Source organism: Excalfactoria chinensis, chromosome 4 (assembly GCF_039878825.1).
Source record: "Excalfactoria chinensis isolate bCotChi1 chromosome 4, bCotChi1.hap2, whole genome shotgun sequence".
NCBI lineage: Eukaryota > Metazoa > Chordata > Aves > Galliformes > Phasianidae > Excalfactoria > Excalfactoria chinensis.
In genome coordinates, this window is record NC_092828.1 from 21814111 (window position 1) to 21828922 (window position 14812).

The window sequence follows — 14812 nt, forward strand, 5'->3', positions numbered from 1 at the left end:
TGTGGGAATTTGTGCACGCTTCACATTTTTAGGATTGGCTGTAGTGTGGGCTTCCTTGATCCACTGCGGTTTCACTTCTAACAAAAATCCAGTGTGCTAAGCACTCACAAGGGCCAGCCTTTTAGTGAAGGGCTTGGTATGGGAAAGCTTGTGATGTGGCAGTTATGCACTGGAGAGTTGTGTGATGCTAACTGTGTTTGTGTTGAGTGGTTGAATTATGTTATAGCATAATGTAAACAACCTCCAAGGAAACTGCTACACAAACTACATGTCACTTTCTACTAAATGCTTTCTTGCATTTAATTAAACAAACAAACAAACATGTATATGCATATTGAAAATGCTCTCCTCGGGCAGAAGTTTCAGAGACATACTTGCTGGCAATGCAGCGTTTCAGTTTACTGACTCACACTTCTAATGTGGTTAATATTTTTAGCTGTGTTAATAAATGATGCATTTATTTTTAAAGGCAGGAACTGTAAAAGTACAGTGCTTGTTAACACATGCACCAGTTAAAGCATGGAGGCATAGTTCAGCAATCGTGATTTGACTGGCTTTGGCATTGAGTATCAGTAGTTATTCACTTATTACCTGCATTATTTATTTTTGGATGTAGTTCAATTTGGTTGTTTCCTGTTCTTTAACTGAGTAGCTGAATGATGGCTAGGCTCACTGCCCATGCCTTTTCATGATCTGATGTCAAATCCTCATGGGGATGGCCTGCATAAACAGAGCTTTAACATGTCCTAAGTCTATGCTCTTACAAATGAGAATGATTTAGCTAAAGGGCGAGTGTCCAAGTGTCTTCCCATCTAAAACATTTTCTTTTAAATTGTTGTTGAGGAAAATCTTCATCAGATTTCTGGTCTGATTGAGGCAATTTCCTGAGATGCAAATTTGGTGAAGCATGGGGTGAAACCCTGACAGTGAGTAGTTTAGCAGATGCTGGTCTACAATCTGGGCTTTGGAGCGTAGCAGTAGTTGAAAGTACAGCTCGTAAATTGTACAGTTTGTTTGTAGATATGATTAAGCTTGTCTGCAGCCATATGCAACTGTCACACAGTCGCATGTCCTTTTCTTAGGTCACTCAGAAGCTGTCAAGAGGCAGTATTTACATGTGGTTGTGGGCTACTACTTACAAAGCCAAACACTAATAAGGAATAAGTGTCAATTATAAATTAGTCCCAAAGGCTCAGTTAGTGTGCCAGTTGATGAGGAGTCCATAAACCAGTTGTCATTATCATCTTCTACATTGAAGTCTGTGGTATTCAAGGTGATCTGTAGCATTAGCTCATGTTTAGCAGTGCTGCACACAACAAATAGCACTATTATCTGCATTTGCATCAGGAGGATGTGCGCCATATTATTTGAGAGCACCTTTTCTAACCGTGCATTTGATCTGCTTTCTTCTTCTCCAAGTAAGAAGCGCAGGTGTGCAAATGCTTGGGTCTCTTTGGCATAGAACTGGATCTTCTCTTTCCTTGGACAGTCCACTCCTCTGACTGGGCTGAAGGAGGAAAGCAGGTATAACAACCCATTCTCTCTCCGTGTTCTCAGAAAAAGCAAATCCTGGAATTTGGCAGCTTGGGGAAGGAGGAGCCACTGGTTTTCTGCCCAAGCTGAGAGTCAAGGGCAGAGCTTGGCAACCCAGGCTTCACTTTAATGAAGTAGCAGCCTGTTCCCAGGGACTGTAGAAAGCGTACTGGAGAGGGACAGAGATCTGGAAGGAACAAGGGTATGTTTGTGAAAATGTAAGACTAACAAGTGAGGGGAAGGGAAGAATTGAGTGGTGATACTTGAGGATACAGCAGAGGGTTTGATCACCCTTCTTAATGTTTCATTCTTAATCCCTGTTCTTTGAACCTCTCAATTTCTGTCTTGGCATCTAATTCAAATTTCTGTGCACTAATGGTACTGAATAGTTCTCCGTCTCTCTTGATCCTGTACTGTGATCTTTTCCTTTTGCTCTTCTGACATGTTTCTACAATGTCAGCTTCTCTTTTTTTTTTACTTGAGGTTTTCAGTTGTTTTCCACTTGCTGTGAGTTGTTTACAGGCATTTTCCTCTCAACTTTTTGACCTCTACATGACATCGGCTGTGACTTTGTGTTCTAGGAGCCATCTAATTGTTCCCTAAGCTGAAACACAGTGGGGATGTGTCTGGGTTCAGCACAGGGAGAACTTTAACTTGTATGCAGATACACTGATTAGAATCAAAGTATGTGTGTAGGAAAGGACTCAACTGACAAATGCATGCCAAAAAGCATTCACCCTTCCCAAAGCAGTGTATCATCTCTTTATGGCGCAATGTTTTGTTGCCATATGATCCTCCATGCTTGGTTGTTGCATGCATCTGTCTCTGTTGTATCTGAAAATTACTATTGTATCTGAAAGATACAGATCAGATTCAGAGACTCTCTAAAAAGGGGAGAAGAGTTTATAGATGTTGGAGAAGGTGTGGGGGGGGAAGAGAGAAACGTGAGCAAAAAAGAGTTGTTGACACATTTTTTCCAGAAGGGATGTGAACATTAGTTTTGATGGTGTATAAGCTTGCAAAAGCCTCTCATTCTGACATGCTGTAGAAGTATCCACAAGCCTGTATGGGATCCTGTTCCATGGAGCACAAACAGCCACGGTCTGACACTCTGGAAGGCAGCAGCTGCTGTATCAGCGTGGACCATGTGTTACTTCTGTGAGGGCTGGGGCTGGGTGTGCAAGTGTAATTGGCCAGTCTGTAGTGAATTCTGACCCATTGCAGGCTTCATAACTACACTCTTTGCAATCTTTATGGCAGACTGACCCTTAAAGTTACTTCTGGAACTGGCACACACTGATTCAGCAGACCCAAAAATGTTACAGCTTATCTCTGATTCCAGTAAAAACAAAATGTAAATGAATGGAAAATATTCTTAACCTAGAAACTACTGTGGAAGTCTGGTTATGTAGGAAAAGCTGTAAGGCGTTTAGTTACTCATTACAGAGATAAACAATTGTTATTCTTTGAACATTTTAAGTCCCAGTTTGTTTGTTGCTAAATACACTCAGAAATTGCATGGTTAATGCTCTGTAGCATTGATGGACATGAGACTGGAAACATCCATTTGTTTATACTAAAGAATCACTTGGTTACACATAACTCTTAGAAACTAAAAGCATGGAGAAATGCCTTCAACCTACCTACTCAAATAATCGTTCATCTTTCAGATCTTCACTTAAGATGTAAATATACCAAGGGATTGGACAGTACTTGGAAGGTTGGAAATTTGGAGCATCATGAAACGTGAGGCAGTTCATCCCCATCTGTTCCAGCTGTTTGAAGCTGTTGTGAACAGAGATGCTCTCAGAGGGGGGAAGGACACTGTTCCCTTCGCTACACCATCTGCTGGTGTTGTGTCTTGCCTAACATGAAATCATGATCCTTCACAGTGGTCTATGGAAAAAGTTAACTTAGTCTAGATTAAGAGGTAGTTCTGTGTCGCACCCTTTCTGAAGCTGGAGCCAGGCTGTCCTGTTGGAATCGCTTTATAGCTTTTTAGTACCTTTCTCTGCAACTCTGTTCAGCAGTGTTTTGAAAGGAGAGCTGAAAACATGAAAGTGGTGTGTACAATGGGTTCGCAGGGCTTTAAAATGTTTAGAAAGATAGCTAATTGTAACACTACTGTTGTCCTAAAATGAAGAGAAACTTGAAGCGATCTTAAGCTGTTTAGATTAGCTTTTGTAATGTCAGTTTGTTTAATCTTATTTGATACCTTTTTGTTCTTTGGTATAACAAGATGTACAATAAGAAGGAGGAAGAACTGAGATATTTACAATCTACAAAATTGCTGTGTGAAATATTCTAATTCTTGATACTTGAACTTCCAAAATATCAGTGATTACAATTTGAGTTTCAGACAGGAGAGTCACCTAGCTCTTGCCATCTGTCTCTTCAGTTTGCTTAAGAATATTGACTGCTACAAGTTACAGTAAGCTTAGTCTTTCTGGGCACCAGCTGTCAAGGGTATTTGTTGTTGTAATCTTCAGTAGCAACAAAGTAGTGGTGTAATTTCTGAGCAAGACAGATGGCCCTGTGCTCCAGAAAACTGGTGTCACCAACACCCTATTGTATACCAGCACAGGAGCCAAGGGCTTATTTGCAGGAGAGAGGGAGTGGTTAGAGAAAGAATAATGTGTATGAGAAGAAAAAGCAGTTAGGAATATTAGGGCATGCAGCCTCAGATACTACTCAGATTTTTAAAACAAACAAATAAATAAGCAGAGCCTAAGTGCCAAAACCTGGTATTTCAGGATTCAGCAGTGTTGGCTGGGGATCAGATATTTGCATCAAATCTTTTTTTCTTTGAGGTGTTAGAGGAGTTTAATGATGCCATTCACAGTAGTGCATTCAGTGCATCTTGTATGATAAGCTAGTTCCTACTGTTTCTTATAACTATAGCTAAAATAAGGTAAGGTTCAACAAGGCTGATTTTCTGTGTGAAGTTCTTGTAGATTTGTAACCTGTAAATGATTCACTTTATTTATAACAAGTCTTTGCCAAATCTAACAGCAGCCTGAAGCGCATTTGATTAACTGTGCTTGTGTTATGACCTGGAGATGCCTGTTGCCACTCCCCTCTCCTTCCCTGGTGCACCAGGAGCTTTCTTTAATTTTGGTCTGTGTCAGTAAAAAGCAAACATTGGAAGACAACGGCAGCACCCCAGACATCATCCTTCGCAAGGAAAACCCCTTCATGACACGTTATCAAGGGAAGGATTCTGGTTCAGAAGATGAAGCAGCAAGCAAAGTTCCTGATTTAGAAAAGGATGACTTTGCCACCCGGAGAGCCAGGATGAATCAGCCCAAACACGTAGTTCCATTTAACTCCTTTATAATTGGACCCTATACACAGAAAGATAAAAGTAAACTGGAAGACAATAAAAAGCCATTGAAGGTGGAAAAGCAGGAACATGCAAGGTGTGCATTCATGGTCTTTCTATTATAATGCTTTATTTCACAATGCATGTTGCTGGGTAGGGCTTAGAGTCTCTTGTCTACAAAAGACTTCAGGGCAAAGTGACGCAAATGCTTTATCAAAAAATGATCAGAAAATAGATATAGCTTACCCACTGTAACTTTCTATCAGAGTATCAAGACCAGGAGCTTAAACTGGCAGACTGTAAAATAACATTTTCATTGCCTAACCTGAGGCAGTTCATGAGGGCGAGTAGTGTAAAATAGAAGATACGGTTTGTGTGCCAGTTCCATCTTTTGCTGAATGTTTTAGAATCATACTTTTGAATGAAATTTTCTTATCTGATGCTGGTTGTTTTTTTTTACTACTCTGCATAAATCACAGGCTCAGATAAGTCTTAAGTTAATGCACTGAATACCTGTGCCTGCTATGCTGCACTGAACTGTCACGTATAAACCTGGTGTTTCTTTTATGGTAATGCCTTTGTAAATGGAGGATGACTTAAAAGTTTCAGCCTACAAAATCTTTTCTTCCTTCAGATCAGTCATACAAACCTTTATTAAATTGCTGTGTACAAGTATCTGCGAGGCACCTATCTTTTTCAGAAAACAAGTATTTTGATCTATTTGTGCAAAGAGAAACGATCCTAGATAAAAACACTATATACATATTGCAGGGGATCTTGATTGTAATAACTGATACATTCAAAAACTTCTTTTAATATCTAGTAGCTCTTTTCAGTTGTGCAAAACCTGTCTTTTGGTTGCTGGTTTGATTATAATAACGTTTTTCAACAAGTGGTTTGGCAGGGCATCTGAAGAACCCATAACCACGTTTTAGTATTCTAATGTTATTGACATGACTCTAAGATCAAAGAAATATTCTCTAGTATGTTTGCAGGCAAAAAAAAACTTGAATTCCCTTTGCTAATAATATGCAAATGGCATCTCTGTAACAATTAAGAAAAGGCTTATTACAGAAATGCTTAATACAGTAATAACTCCAAGATTTCTGTTGCTTGAACTAGAAAGAGAAGTCGTGCAATGAAGTGACCTCAGTGGTACATGAGCAGAGTGGTGTAGATGAAGTCATTGGATGTTGAAACTTCTTATGTTTACTTCCTAAGCTAAATGTAAAAATAATCTGCTTATAAATTCAGTTTTTTCTTGTGCTCTGAACCTCTTCTATTGATACTGACTTGTCATTGCTCCCTCAAAATGTCTTTTCTTGCTGAAATGGAATGTGTTAAATTAGAGGAAGCCAGGTGCACATGGCATCAGCAAGACAGACAGTGACGTGCAAAGAGAACCCGCTTCTGCTGACTGAGAAGAATAAATCAGAGGAGGAAGAGCAGGTGAAAGTAGTAGATGCTGAAAGAGATGATTTGGCTAAACGGAAATCTCAGTGTGTCCTTCCTCAGCTACAAGAAGATACGATTTTTGTGAACACCTCTATAACAAAAGCAGATCTGGAGACATGGAAAAGATTGAAACTGTCAGGAGAGCCCAGGTATAGTTTATTCCTGTGGACAGAATTGGCACTGTGGGAAGCATGTTCGTTTTGTCACAGTCTGTTTGTGTTTGTGCCTTGATGACAACCAGTCTTTACCTATTAAAATTTTCATGAGTTATCCAAAAATCTGTGTAGGAGTGCTATCATGAAACAGAACTGTGTCCTTTATTAAGAAAAAATACAGTAGTTCCCCATTGGACACTCTTAACATCATCTCAGCAAAGTTTTCATTTTGTCTTGTGGATCAGTCTAGTCTGAAGCTGCTGTAAGCTGAACAGCTCAAAGGTTTGCATGGCACTGCTAACTCAGTAGCCTGATTGTTCTTCTAATAGAGCTATCTGCAGAACTTGGGGCATTGTACCTTGGGAGCACTAACTGAGAATCACAAAACCATTTAGGTTGGAAAAGACCTCTAGGAGCATCTAGTCCAACCATCTACCTACCATCAATATTGCCCACTAAAGCATTTTCCTATGTGCCACATCTAGCCTTTCTTTAAATGACTTCAAGGATGAGGACTTCACCACCTCCCTGGGCTCTCTGTTCCAGTGCCTCACCATTTTTTCTGAAGAGAAATGATTTCTGATATCCAAACAGAGCTTCCCCTGATAAAATTGACGCCATTCCCTCTTATCCTATTGCTGTTACCAAGGAGAAGAGGCTCACCCCCACATCACAACCTCCTTTCAGGCAGTTATAGAGAGCCTCCTTTTCTCCACACCAAACAATCCCAGTTCCCTCAGCCGCTTCTCCAGACCCTTCACCATCTTTGTTGCCCTTCTCTGGACATGCTCCAGGGCTTCAATGTCTTTCTTGTAGTGAGAGGTCCCAGACTGATCAGCATCTCTTTCTATTAATATGTTTGTACTGCATTTGAGGCTTGAGCTAATGTATCTGCATGGCATCTTACTACGCTGAGTAAATATGTCAGTGCTATTTGTTACTATGACAGGAGCTGTAGGAGCCTTGTCATATGGCATCAAAGTGCTTATATCGCAAGCTAAGGCTTCACAAAGGGAGCTGGTATAAAGTGGTTATTCTAAAATATTTCCCTGCGGAGATGGATCATAATGTATGCAGGTGATTTGTGACTCCAGTTGGAAAGGGTAACAACTCCTGGGCTTCCTGTTTAGGCGCATGCTATTTTCCAATTAAAGTTAGCCATCTGTTCATGCATTCTTCTAACAATGTGAGTACTGTGTGTAATTCTAGCTCTAATACAAACCACCAAAAATCAATCATTCTCTCATCTCAGAGATATTAGTAATCTCTCCATTAAATTTGTGGTGAATTATTAAGTTGCTCTTCAAATCACGATTCAGTGCCCACTCCTCAGGATGGGTGAATTGCCCTTTGTGGTGCTCTCATGCTACTGGCACCCCTATGTGACAGGTAGGGTGCACTGGTGCTCTGGTCCCAGGTCTGTGTGGGCTGATAAGGGAACTAAAGCTTTATCAGGACAAAGTCCCAGTTTTTGAGTGGGCCACTGTTATGTTCCTTCCCCTAAGGAAGGGCTTTCATGAATGTAACCCTGGAGTTTTCCCAACAGGTCCATGGACTTTATCTGTCAGATCAAAGTGTGCCACCCCTCTTCTTATCTGTGTCCTTGCATTTTAAAAAAGGACCCCTTTAAAAGCTTAGGAGCATTTAATTTGCTTTAGCCTGGGGTCTCATTTAGGATGAATTGTCTCATTCCTCATTCTGACTAGTGAAGAAGATTGCAATTGTCCCAGTGACACTCCACCAGCAGCTGAAGTCACAGTGGAAGCAGCAGTCCAGGATGATTTTGCTGTCCGCAAAGCCAGAGCAAACAGAAAGGCTGGTAGCCTCAAGCAGAAGTTTGTGCATTTTGGGCCAGTAACTGAGATCGATCAGCAGAAGTGGGACAAGCTCAGCATCGGCAGAGCTTCACGCAGGTGTGAAGCAGAAGAGGAAAGCAGGAAAGACAGAGTGAAGTTTCACTCGGATGTTGAAAGCTCTCTTCCAACCACTGCTGGCAGTCTCGAGCTTGCTGAGCACGGTGATGCAGTACCTAAGCCACAGAATGAGCCCAGGTATTTGGTGTGGCTTAGGATGCGCTGCTGAGCTGGAATTTGGACTTGTTCCTGCAGGAGGCTGGGCTGCATGGGGGTGGCACATGCCTAGGAGCTGCTTGCACGCACAGCCCTGTTCAGAAGGCATCTGATGCTCTCCTGGCAATATTACGTGTTTGGAGTTATGCAAAACAATGCTGTGCATATGCCTTCTGAGCGTTTCCCTCAACAGCTCTGGCTAGTGGTGAAATCGCTGGTATCTCAGAAGCTGAGCTATCTTTAAAGCTTTCTGCCTCTTGATCTCCAGCTGCTTTTCTCTGCCTGCTTTCAGCGCATTAGGAATTTGTTGCTCAGCTTTCAGGCCTCACTGCTGTTCAGAAAATGCTTTCTTCAGTCCTAATGGATTTACTTTCTTTTTGAAGATGTAGTGCTGTGAAACCAAGGTGTACTGGTGCTCTGTGTTTCTGGCATTTATCTGGAGAGAATGACAGCTCAGGGAAGTTAACATATTAACAGAGCTTAAATTTATTTGGCTTTTCTTTAATTGCTTAGTCTGCAGCTGCAGCAAGGTTTTTTTAATGAATGCATTTAGCAAGCAATTCTTTCAGTAAAGTTTGTGTGCTTGTAAAGCATTTGCAAGCTGAGTTGAAGGACTCCTCCCTCATATTTCATTTGACCTAAGAACCTTTTGTCTACGTCATGCTTCTCATGACCTCACTAGGGAGGTAGCACAGCCAGGTACAGATGAATGTTGCAGGAGCACGCCGTCACCTGTTGCTACTATTGATGTCATCTCTGAGAAACAAGCCCTGTGCAGCTTGAACAAACAGCAAGAAAGCACCGAAGAAGAAAGCAATGCACATTTACCCGACATTGAGAGAGATGATATGTTGCTTAGAAGGATGGGGACCTTTCAGAGGCGCACAACTAGCACTGTTTCAATACATTGTTCTCCCCTGTCAGTAGCTCAGGAGAAGGATTTGAAGACTCCACAGGCAGAGAGGTCAGAGAACAGAAGCAAATCCCTCTGAGCTTCATGCCTGGTTTGTGTGTGGTGTAAGCTTGGATCAGTCAGCAATGTTATTCCATTCTCCATTCAGCCCTTAAAGATGTGTTTTACTCATTCATCATGGCATGTGTTCTGTTTTATGAAATTACTTACAAGAATGTATCTTATGAACATAAAACAGTCTGCTTTCTTTCATAATATTTAAATACTTCAGTTGTTAATTGCTGTGCAGCATGAAAACAGTCTTTCATCTTTTGGGGGGATTTCTTTTGCAATCCATGGTGCTTTCTCCAGAGTCCTGTGCCAATTTCTAAGGGAATAATTCCTTGCATATATTTTTATGCAATCTCCAGCATCTAACATAACACCTACGTAAGTGTGGCATTTGGTGTAGTTTCCTCTTGCTTTCCCTCCTTGCGCTGTAGTGAAAGATGCCTAGTTGTCCATCACCCTGCAGCTGTGTTTTGAGTAGCAGTACCCCACGTTGCCTCAACAGCCGCTTGCCTTTGGGCTTTACAAGTGAACGTTATCATGGAACAGTGTCACTTGTCTCTCTGAGCAGTACTGTAACACGAGAAGAGAGCCAAGAACAGCTTGAAATCCCTCAGCAGCAGAGTGGTGGAACAGAAAACAAAGTGAAGTTTCCAGACCCGCAAAGAGATGACATGTTGGCCAGAAGAACTGGAGCTTTTCTAAAACAGCCGGGGCCAAGTGTTAAGCAGTTCCTTCCCATGCCATTTTCAAAGCAGCAGAATAAACAGGGCACAGCTAGAGAACTTGAAAAGAAAACTGTGAGGTAAGAAAGTCTGTTCCTCTCTTTCCTTTGCAGTTGGTCCTGAGGACTGTTTGTCAAGATCTCTTGATCTGGAAGAGTTGCTGCTGGCCCAGCAGACGTTTCTTCCATACTCATCCTTCAGTCTATGCTAACTCGTTCTGCTCTAATAAGCAATGTAGGTTTTCTGGCCTTTTTGGTAGAGCCTTGTAAAGTCTTAGACCAAAGATGTAGCAGATGCAAAATTCTAACAGCATGTAAAAATAGGTGTTTATATGGCATGATTGTACTACTTTTGTAGAGGTTTCTACTTATATAGGAGCTGATTAGTAAAAATATTTCCAGCTAGAAACACAGGTGGTGGATACAGTAGATGAGGTGTTTGTCCATAGTTCAGCTGGTGCCAGTGACTCCCAAACAGGATAAGAAGGCACTTGAACTAGTTTCCTCCTGGTAAGGTTTGGTGTCTTTCAGGTTCAGATGAGCAGCACAATGTGGGGAAGATGGAGGGTTAAACCTTTGAACAGAGCCATGTGTTGGCTGTTTGAGCCACGTGCAAGCAAGACTGGAAAGATATAACTCATCAGCCTCTTCAAAGTACTTGAGAGAGGAAGGATACACACACACACCTGTGCATACATAAATGGAAAATAATGTCCAGCTCAGCCAGGAGTGGCTTGGTGTTGAGAAGACCTTCAGTTGAATAGCTTAGTTAAAATATGTTCTCAAAACTTAAGTTACTGACATAGAAGAATGGAAATACAGGCATTTTACTCTATTATAATTGTTTTGTGGGCCTGAAAGCTGTGTGTTTGTAGAATTTTTTTGGTTAACTTGCAGTCACACTTTTCATTACGTATTTGTGATTTTTCAAATGTTGTTTAATACATTTCTTTGCACTGCTGCCTTTGGCTCACTCAGGCCTGAAAAAAGTCCACAAGTCTGCATTACTAGCTCTGGAAAACCTGTAATTCTACCTCAGCAAGAGCAGCAGCAAAGGCAGGAAAGTTGCAGTCTTCCTCCTGCAGGACAAGAGGATACTGTGTGCGCTGCCCAAGTGGGTGATCATAGCCTTAATGAAGTTCACCTGGATCGAACATCTAAGCTTCAGGTGGTTCCTGAGGAAAACAGAACTGAAACATTGTCATCCAAGGAGGAGCATCTGCAAACGTGAGCTCTGTATGGTGTGAATCACGCAGCTTGATCACCCTTTGCACTTCAGAATTCAGATTTTGCATTGCCTGGTGTGTTTTCAGTCCAGACTAAAATACTGTATGTCTGCACACACTTCTAAGAAACAAAAAGAGCATTTGTGTAACGTTTTCTTTTCTACAACTAATGAAAGCAAATATCTGATTGAAACATTTATGTGTGTACAAAAATCGCTTATGAGTAGCAGAGGTTCAGCTGGACACTGCTGGGCATCTCTGGGGATGCATGTCTTGCTTCTTTGTGATCAGGAAATGTTGCAGAGTCGACTTTTGTATTTGATGTTGTTTTATGATAAATCCCAGATACAGACATGTCGTTTGCATGACCCTAAACAAGACAGTCACTCCTGTGAATGACACTGACTTGTGTATTACTGGTACCTTTTTTCAGCTGCACCAAAACAAAAACAGGGAATCCTATGGTAATGTTGATTTGAGCACTGCTGTGGAATGTAACCGTTACGTTTTGTCTCCATTCATCACATACGTGGCACTTTAATGTAAATGTGAATATATTGTCTGTTTTCAATAACTATTTTCTACACCCACTTCAGGTATACTGTAGTGCATTTTTATAATGGGGGTATTAGGCAGGGAGGGATGGATGATGTTTTGGGGCAGTTTGACCTTTGGATGATTAATAAGGTAAGTGCTGTGTGTTGAATAGACTATCTCTGAAAACTGTGTTCTCTTTTGGTTTGCTTTACCAGGAAAGGTTGGATGTTCAAGGGAATGTTAACCAGGTTTTATGGGTCCAGTTGCAATTAATACATAATGTGTTTATCAACGCTCTAATTTTATATTTGGTCTTGTAGATTCGGCCCCAGAACTGCTGTGTCTGATGACGCAGAGTAAGTTGTCTTGTGTTCACAAGATTCTGTTTTAAACAACTTACACTGCATGCTTTCCAGTCTTTCTACTAACTTAAAATGCAGTTGATGCCTCATAATTATTTTGCAGTGTTTCAGCAAATAGATTTTTCAGAAATGTACTGAAAAATGGAACGCAACATGGCTTACATTGCAGCTAAAGATAATTTATACATAGAAACTCATAAAAACTGAGCATAACACTAATGTGCAGCTATTGCTTAAAGCATTATTTCTTCTTTTTTTTTTCTTTTTTTTTTTCTTCTTTTGTTTTTCCTCTCCTGACTTTTCATTGCCTCAAATCTGCTGTAGGTCAGGAGATTTGGGTTGAACCTGGACTGGGTATTGGAGGGAAAAAGCAACAACCCATGTGTGACCTGTAGAGTTAAATCAGGAAGGCAAAAAAGAAAGCCCAAAGTAAAATAAAATGCATTGTGATCTTCAGAATAATTGTCAGGGGAAAAAAAAACAACCCTTCAGCTGTTCCATTATTGTATTTTAAAGCTTTCTTTTGAATTCCTTCTAGGCTGGTTTTACCTTAATAATATACTAAACTTTACTCTTTTAAGCTTCTTACCTCAGTGCTTTACATTTAACGAACGGAGCAGGACGGGGGCATTTATTGCACTTAAAACTTTTGTGTGTGGATGAATATGAACCATAGTAAAGAATAACATACAGCATTATTTAAAAAGCCATGGTGGAAATGTATCAGCTATTCCAAATTACGATGTACGGGAGTTCAGAAGCAAAGAAATAGTTTAGGACTACGCACATAATTTGTCCTTAATATCCTTATGTTGTTCACAGACATGCATGCAATCTTCTCTGTTTCCCATATAAAATCACAGAATAAAATGGCATAGAGGGCTTTTTTCAGTTTACAAGATGTGTAGTGCACAAGTGTTATCTCTTTTATGCTGTGCAAAGCCTGCGTCTGCTGCCCACAGGGCCACAGAGTAAACGTAATTATTTTCAAGAAGCAGAAATCCTATTGATCAAAATGAGAGATTAGATAGCGAAATAACAACAGAACTGTTATGCTTTACAGTGGTGCCTTTCCTGGCTTTTTTTAGAGCATTACCTGTCTCATTGATTTGCTTATTTGTTTCCCCACGGTTCTGCATGTCTGTATTAAATGCAAACATGAGAGAAAGTACATGGAGGCATCACAGTGTGTTTGGCTGTATTATTAGAGAGTAGCAAAGATATGAATAAATCATATTGTTTATTCCACATGGATTTTTGTTTAAAGAGGCAAAACAATACATGTTCAAGTCTTATTGTCATCCTTTCCAGATGTGCCACAGTTTACAGAGCAACTATTTTCCTAAACTGCCCGTAAAGATCTTATAAATGTAAGATTGTATTTTTCCTTGTGAAGTATTTGCAAAAAAACTACTAAAATGTGGCTCACAAGTAGGAAAAATAAATTGAACTGACATTTTAAATGCTTCCAAAATGTTTGTCAAGTCTCCTTTGAAAACTGTGACTTGGATTCAGCCCTAAACTTGGAGCTATTCTGGCAGCAGAACTCCCATGTTAGATTGACCAAGTTCCCGTTGCTGGTTGGCCACCATCAAATTGTGTCAGCAGCCCCAGGGCTGTCTCCAGCTCTGAGAAAGGCTGTCCTTAGCATAAATCAGAGTGAAAGAGACAGTGCTGACTGTTGTGATGTTGCGACTGCTTGGAGTCCATAGCCATTATTAAAGGCAGAGGACAACAGTGTGAACACTGCAGGAGGGCAGCAAGAGGTGGCTTGTGGTTCCCTCTTCTCTTTCTCTGCTCCCAGGCTTTTCTGTGGCCTTCTGTCAGGTTTCCAGTTCCTGTTGCTTTTCAGTACTTTTTCTGTTGCATTCTGCCCAGCCTGTGAGTTGGAGCCATTTTGTGTCTGGCAGGGGCTGTGTCAATATTCTGCAGCATCTTCATTTCTCTCCAGATAAGACTTAGCAAAATGGAGAGAGAAAACTCCGCGGGTGATATAGTTGAGCACACTGTTATGTGGCCAACTGCTGGCAGTGCAGTCTCTTCCAAAAAGGGAGAGGCACCAGAAGGTTAAATTCATGTGGTTGAAATGCATGAGTATATCTCTTCTCCTTGCAGTTGCCTTCCACTTACCTAGCATGCTGCTGCTGATCAGTCCCTTTCCCATCTCTCCAAGAGATCTGTTGAATTTTGCTGGCAGTGTGACAGCCCAACGTTCATTTAGGCTTACGCTTTATACTTTAAGACCAACATATGAATTATAGTGGGCTGAGAATTTTGAGTATTTATTTACTGGAGTCTGATCCTTTAGCCATCCTGTCTCTTTTTTATGTTTTGTTAGGGTTTCTTAAAGCTTACTGTGTTTATAAATGGTAATGCAGCCACATAATAAATGCTCTGCGTAAGTATTTTGACATATTCCTATAAAAATTCTTACCATATTTCTCATTTTTTTAATTAAATAGACTGAA

General features: G+C 40.7%; 1 protein-coding gene across 1 annotated transcript in view; it reads left to right on the forward strand.

Moving 5' to 3' along the window:
* LIMCH1 (LIM and calponin homology domains 1) overlaps positions 1 to 14812 on the forward strand; it is a 162608-nt gene that overhangs the window by 109121 nt on the left and 38675 nt on the right. Inside the window, exons 10-16 of the mRNA XM_072336855.1 lie at positions 4662 to 4952; positions 6205 to 6459; positions 8172 to 8516; positions 9217 to 9498; positions 10067 to 10300; positions 11198 to 11446; positions 12303 to 12338. Of these exons, the coding sequence (XP_072192956.1) occupies positions 4662 to 4952; positions 6205 to 6459; positions 8172 to 8516; positions 9217 to 9498; positions 10067 to 10300; positions 11198 to 11446; positions 12303 to 12338 (1692 nt within the window). The remainder of the gene's footprint in view (positions 1 to 4661; positions 4953 to 6204; positions 6460 to 8171; positions 8517 to 9216; positions 9499 to 10066; positions 10301 to 11197; positions 11447 to 12302; positions 12339 to 14812) is intronic.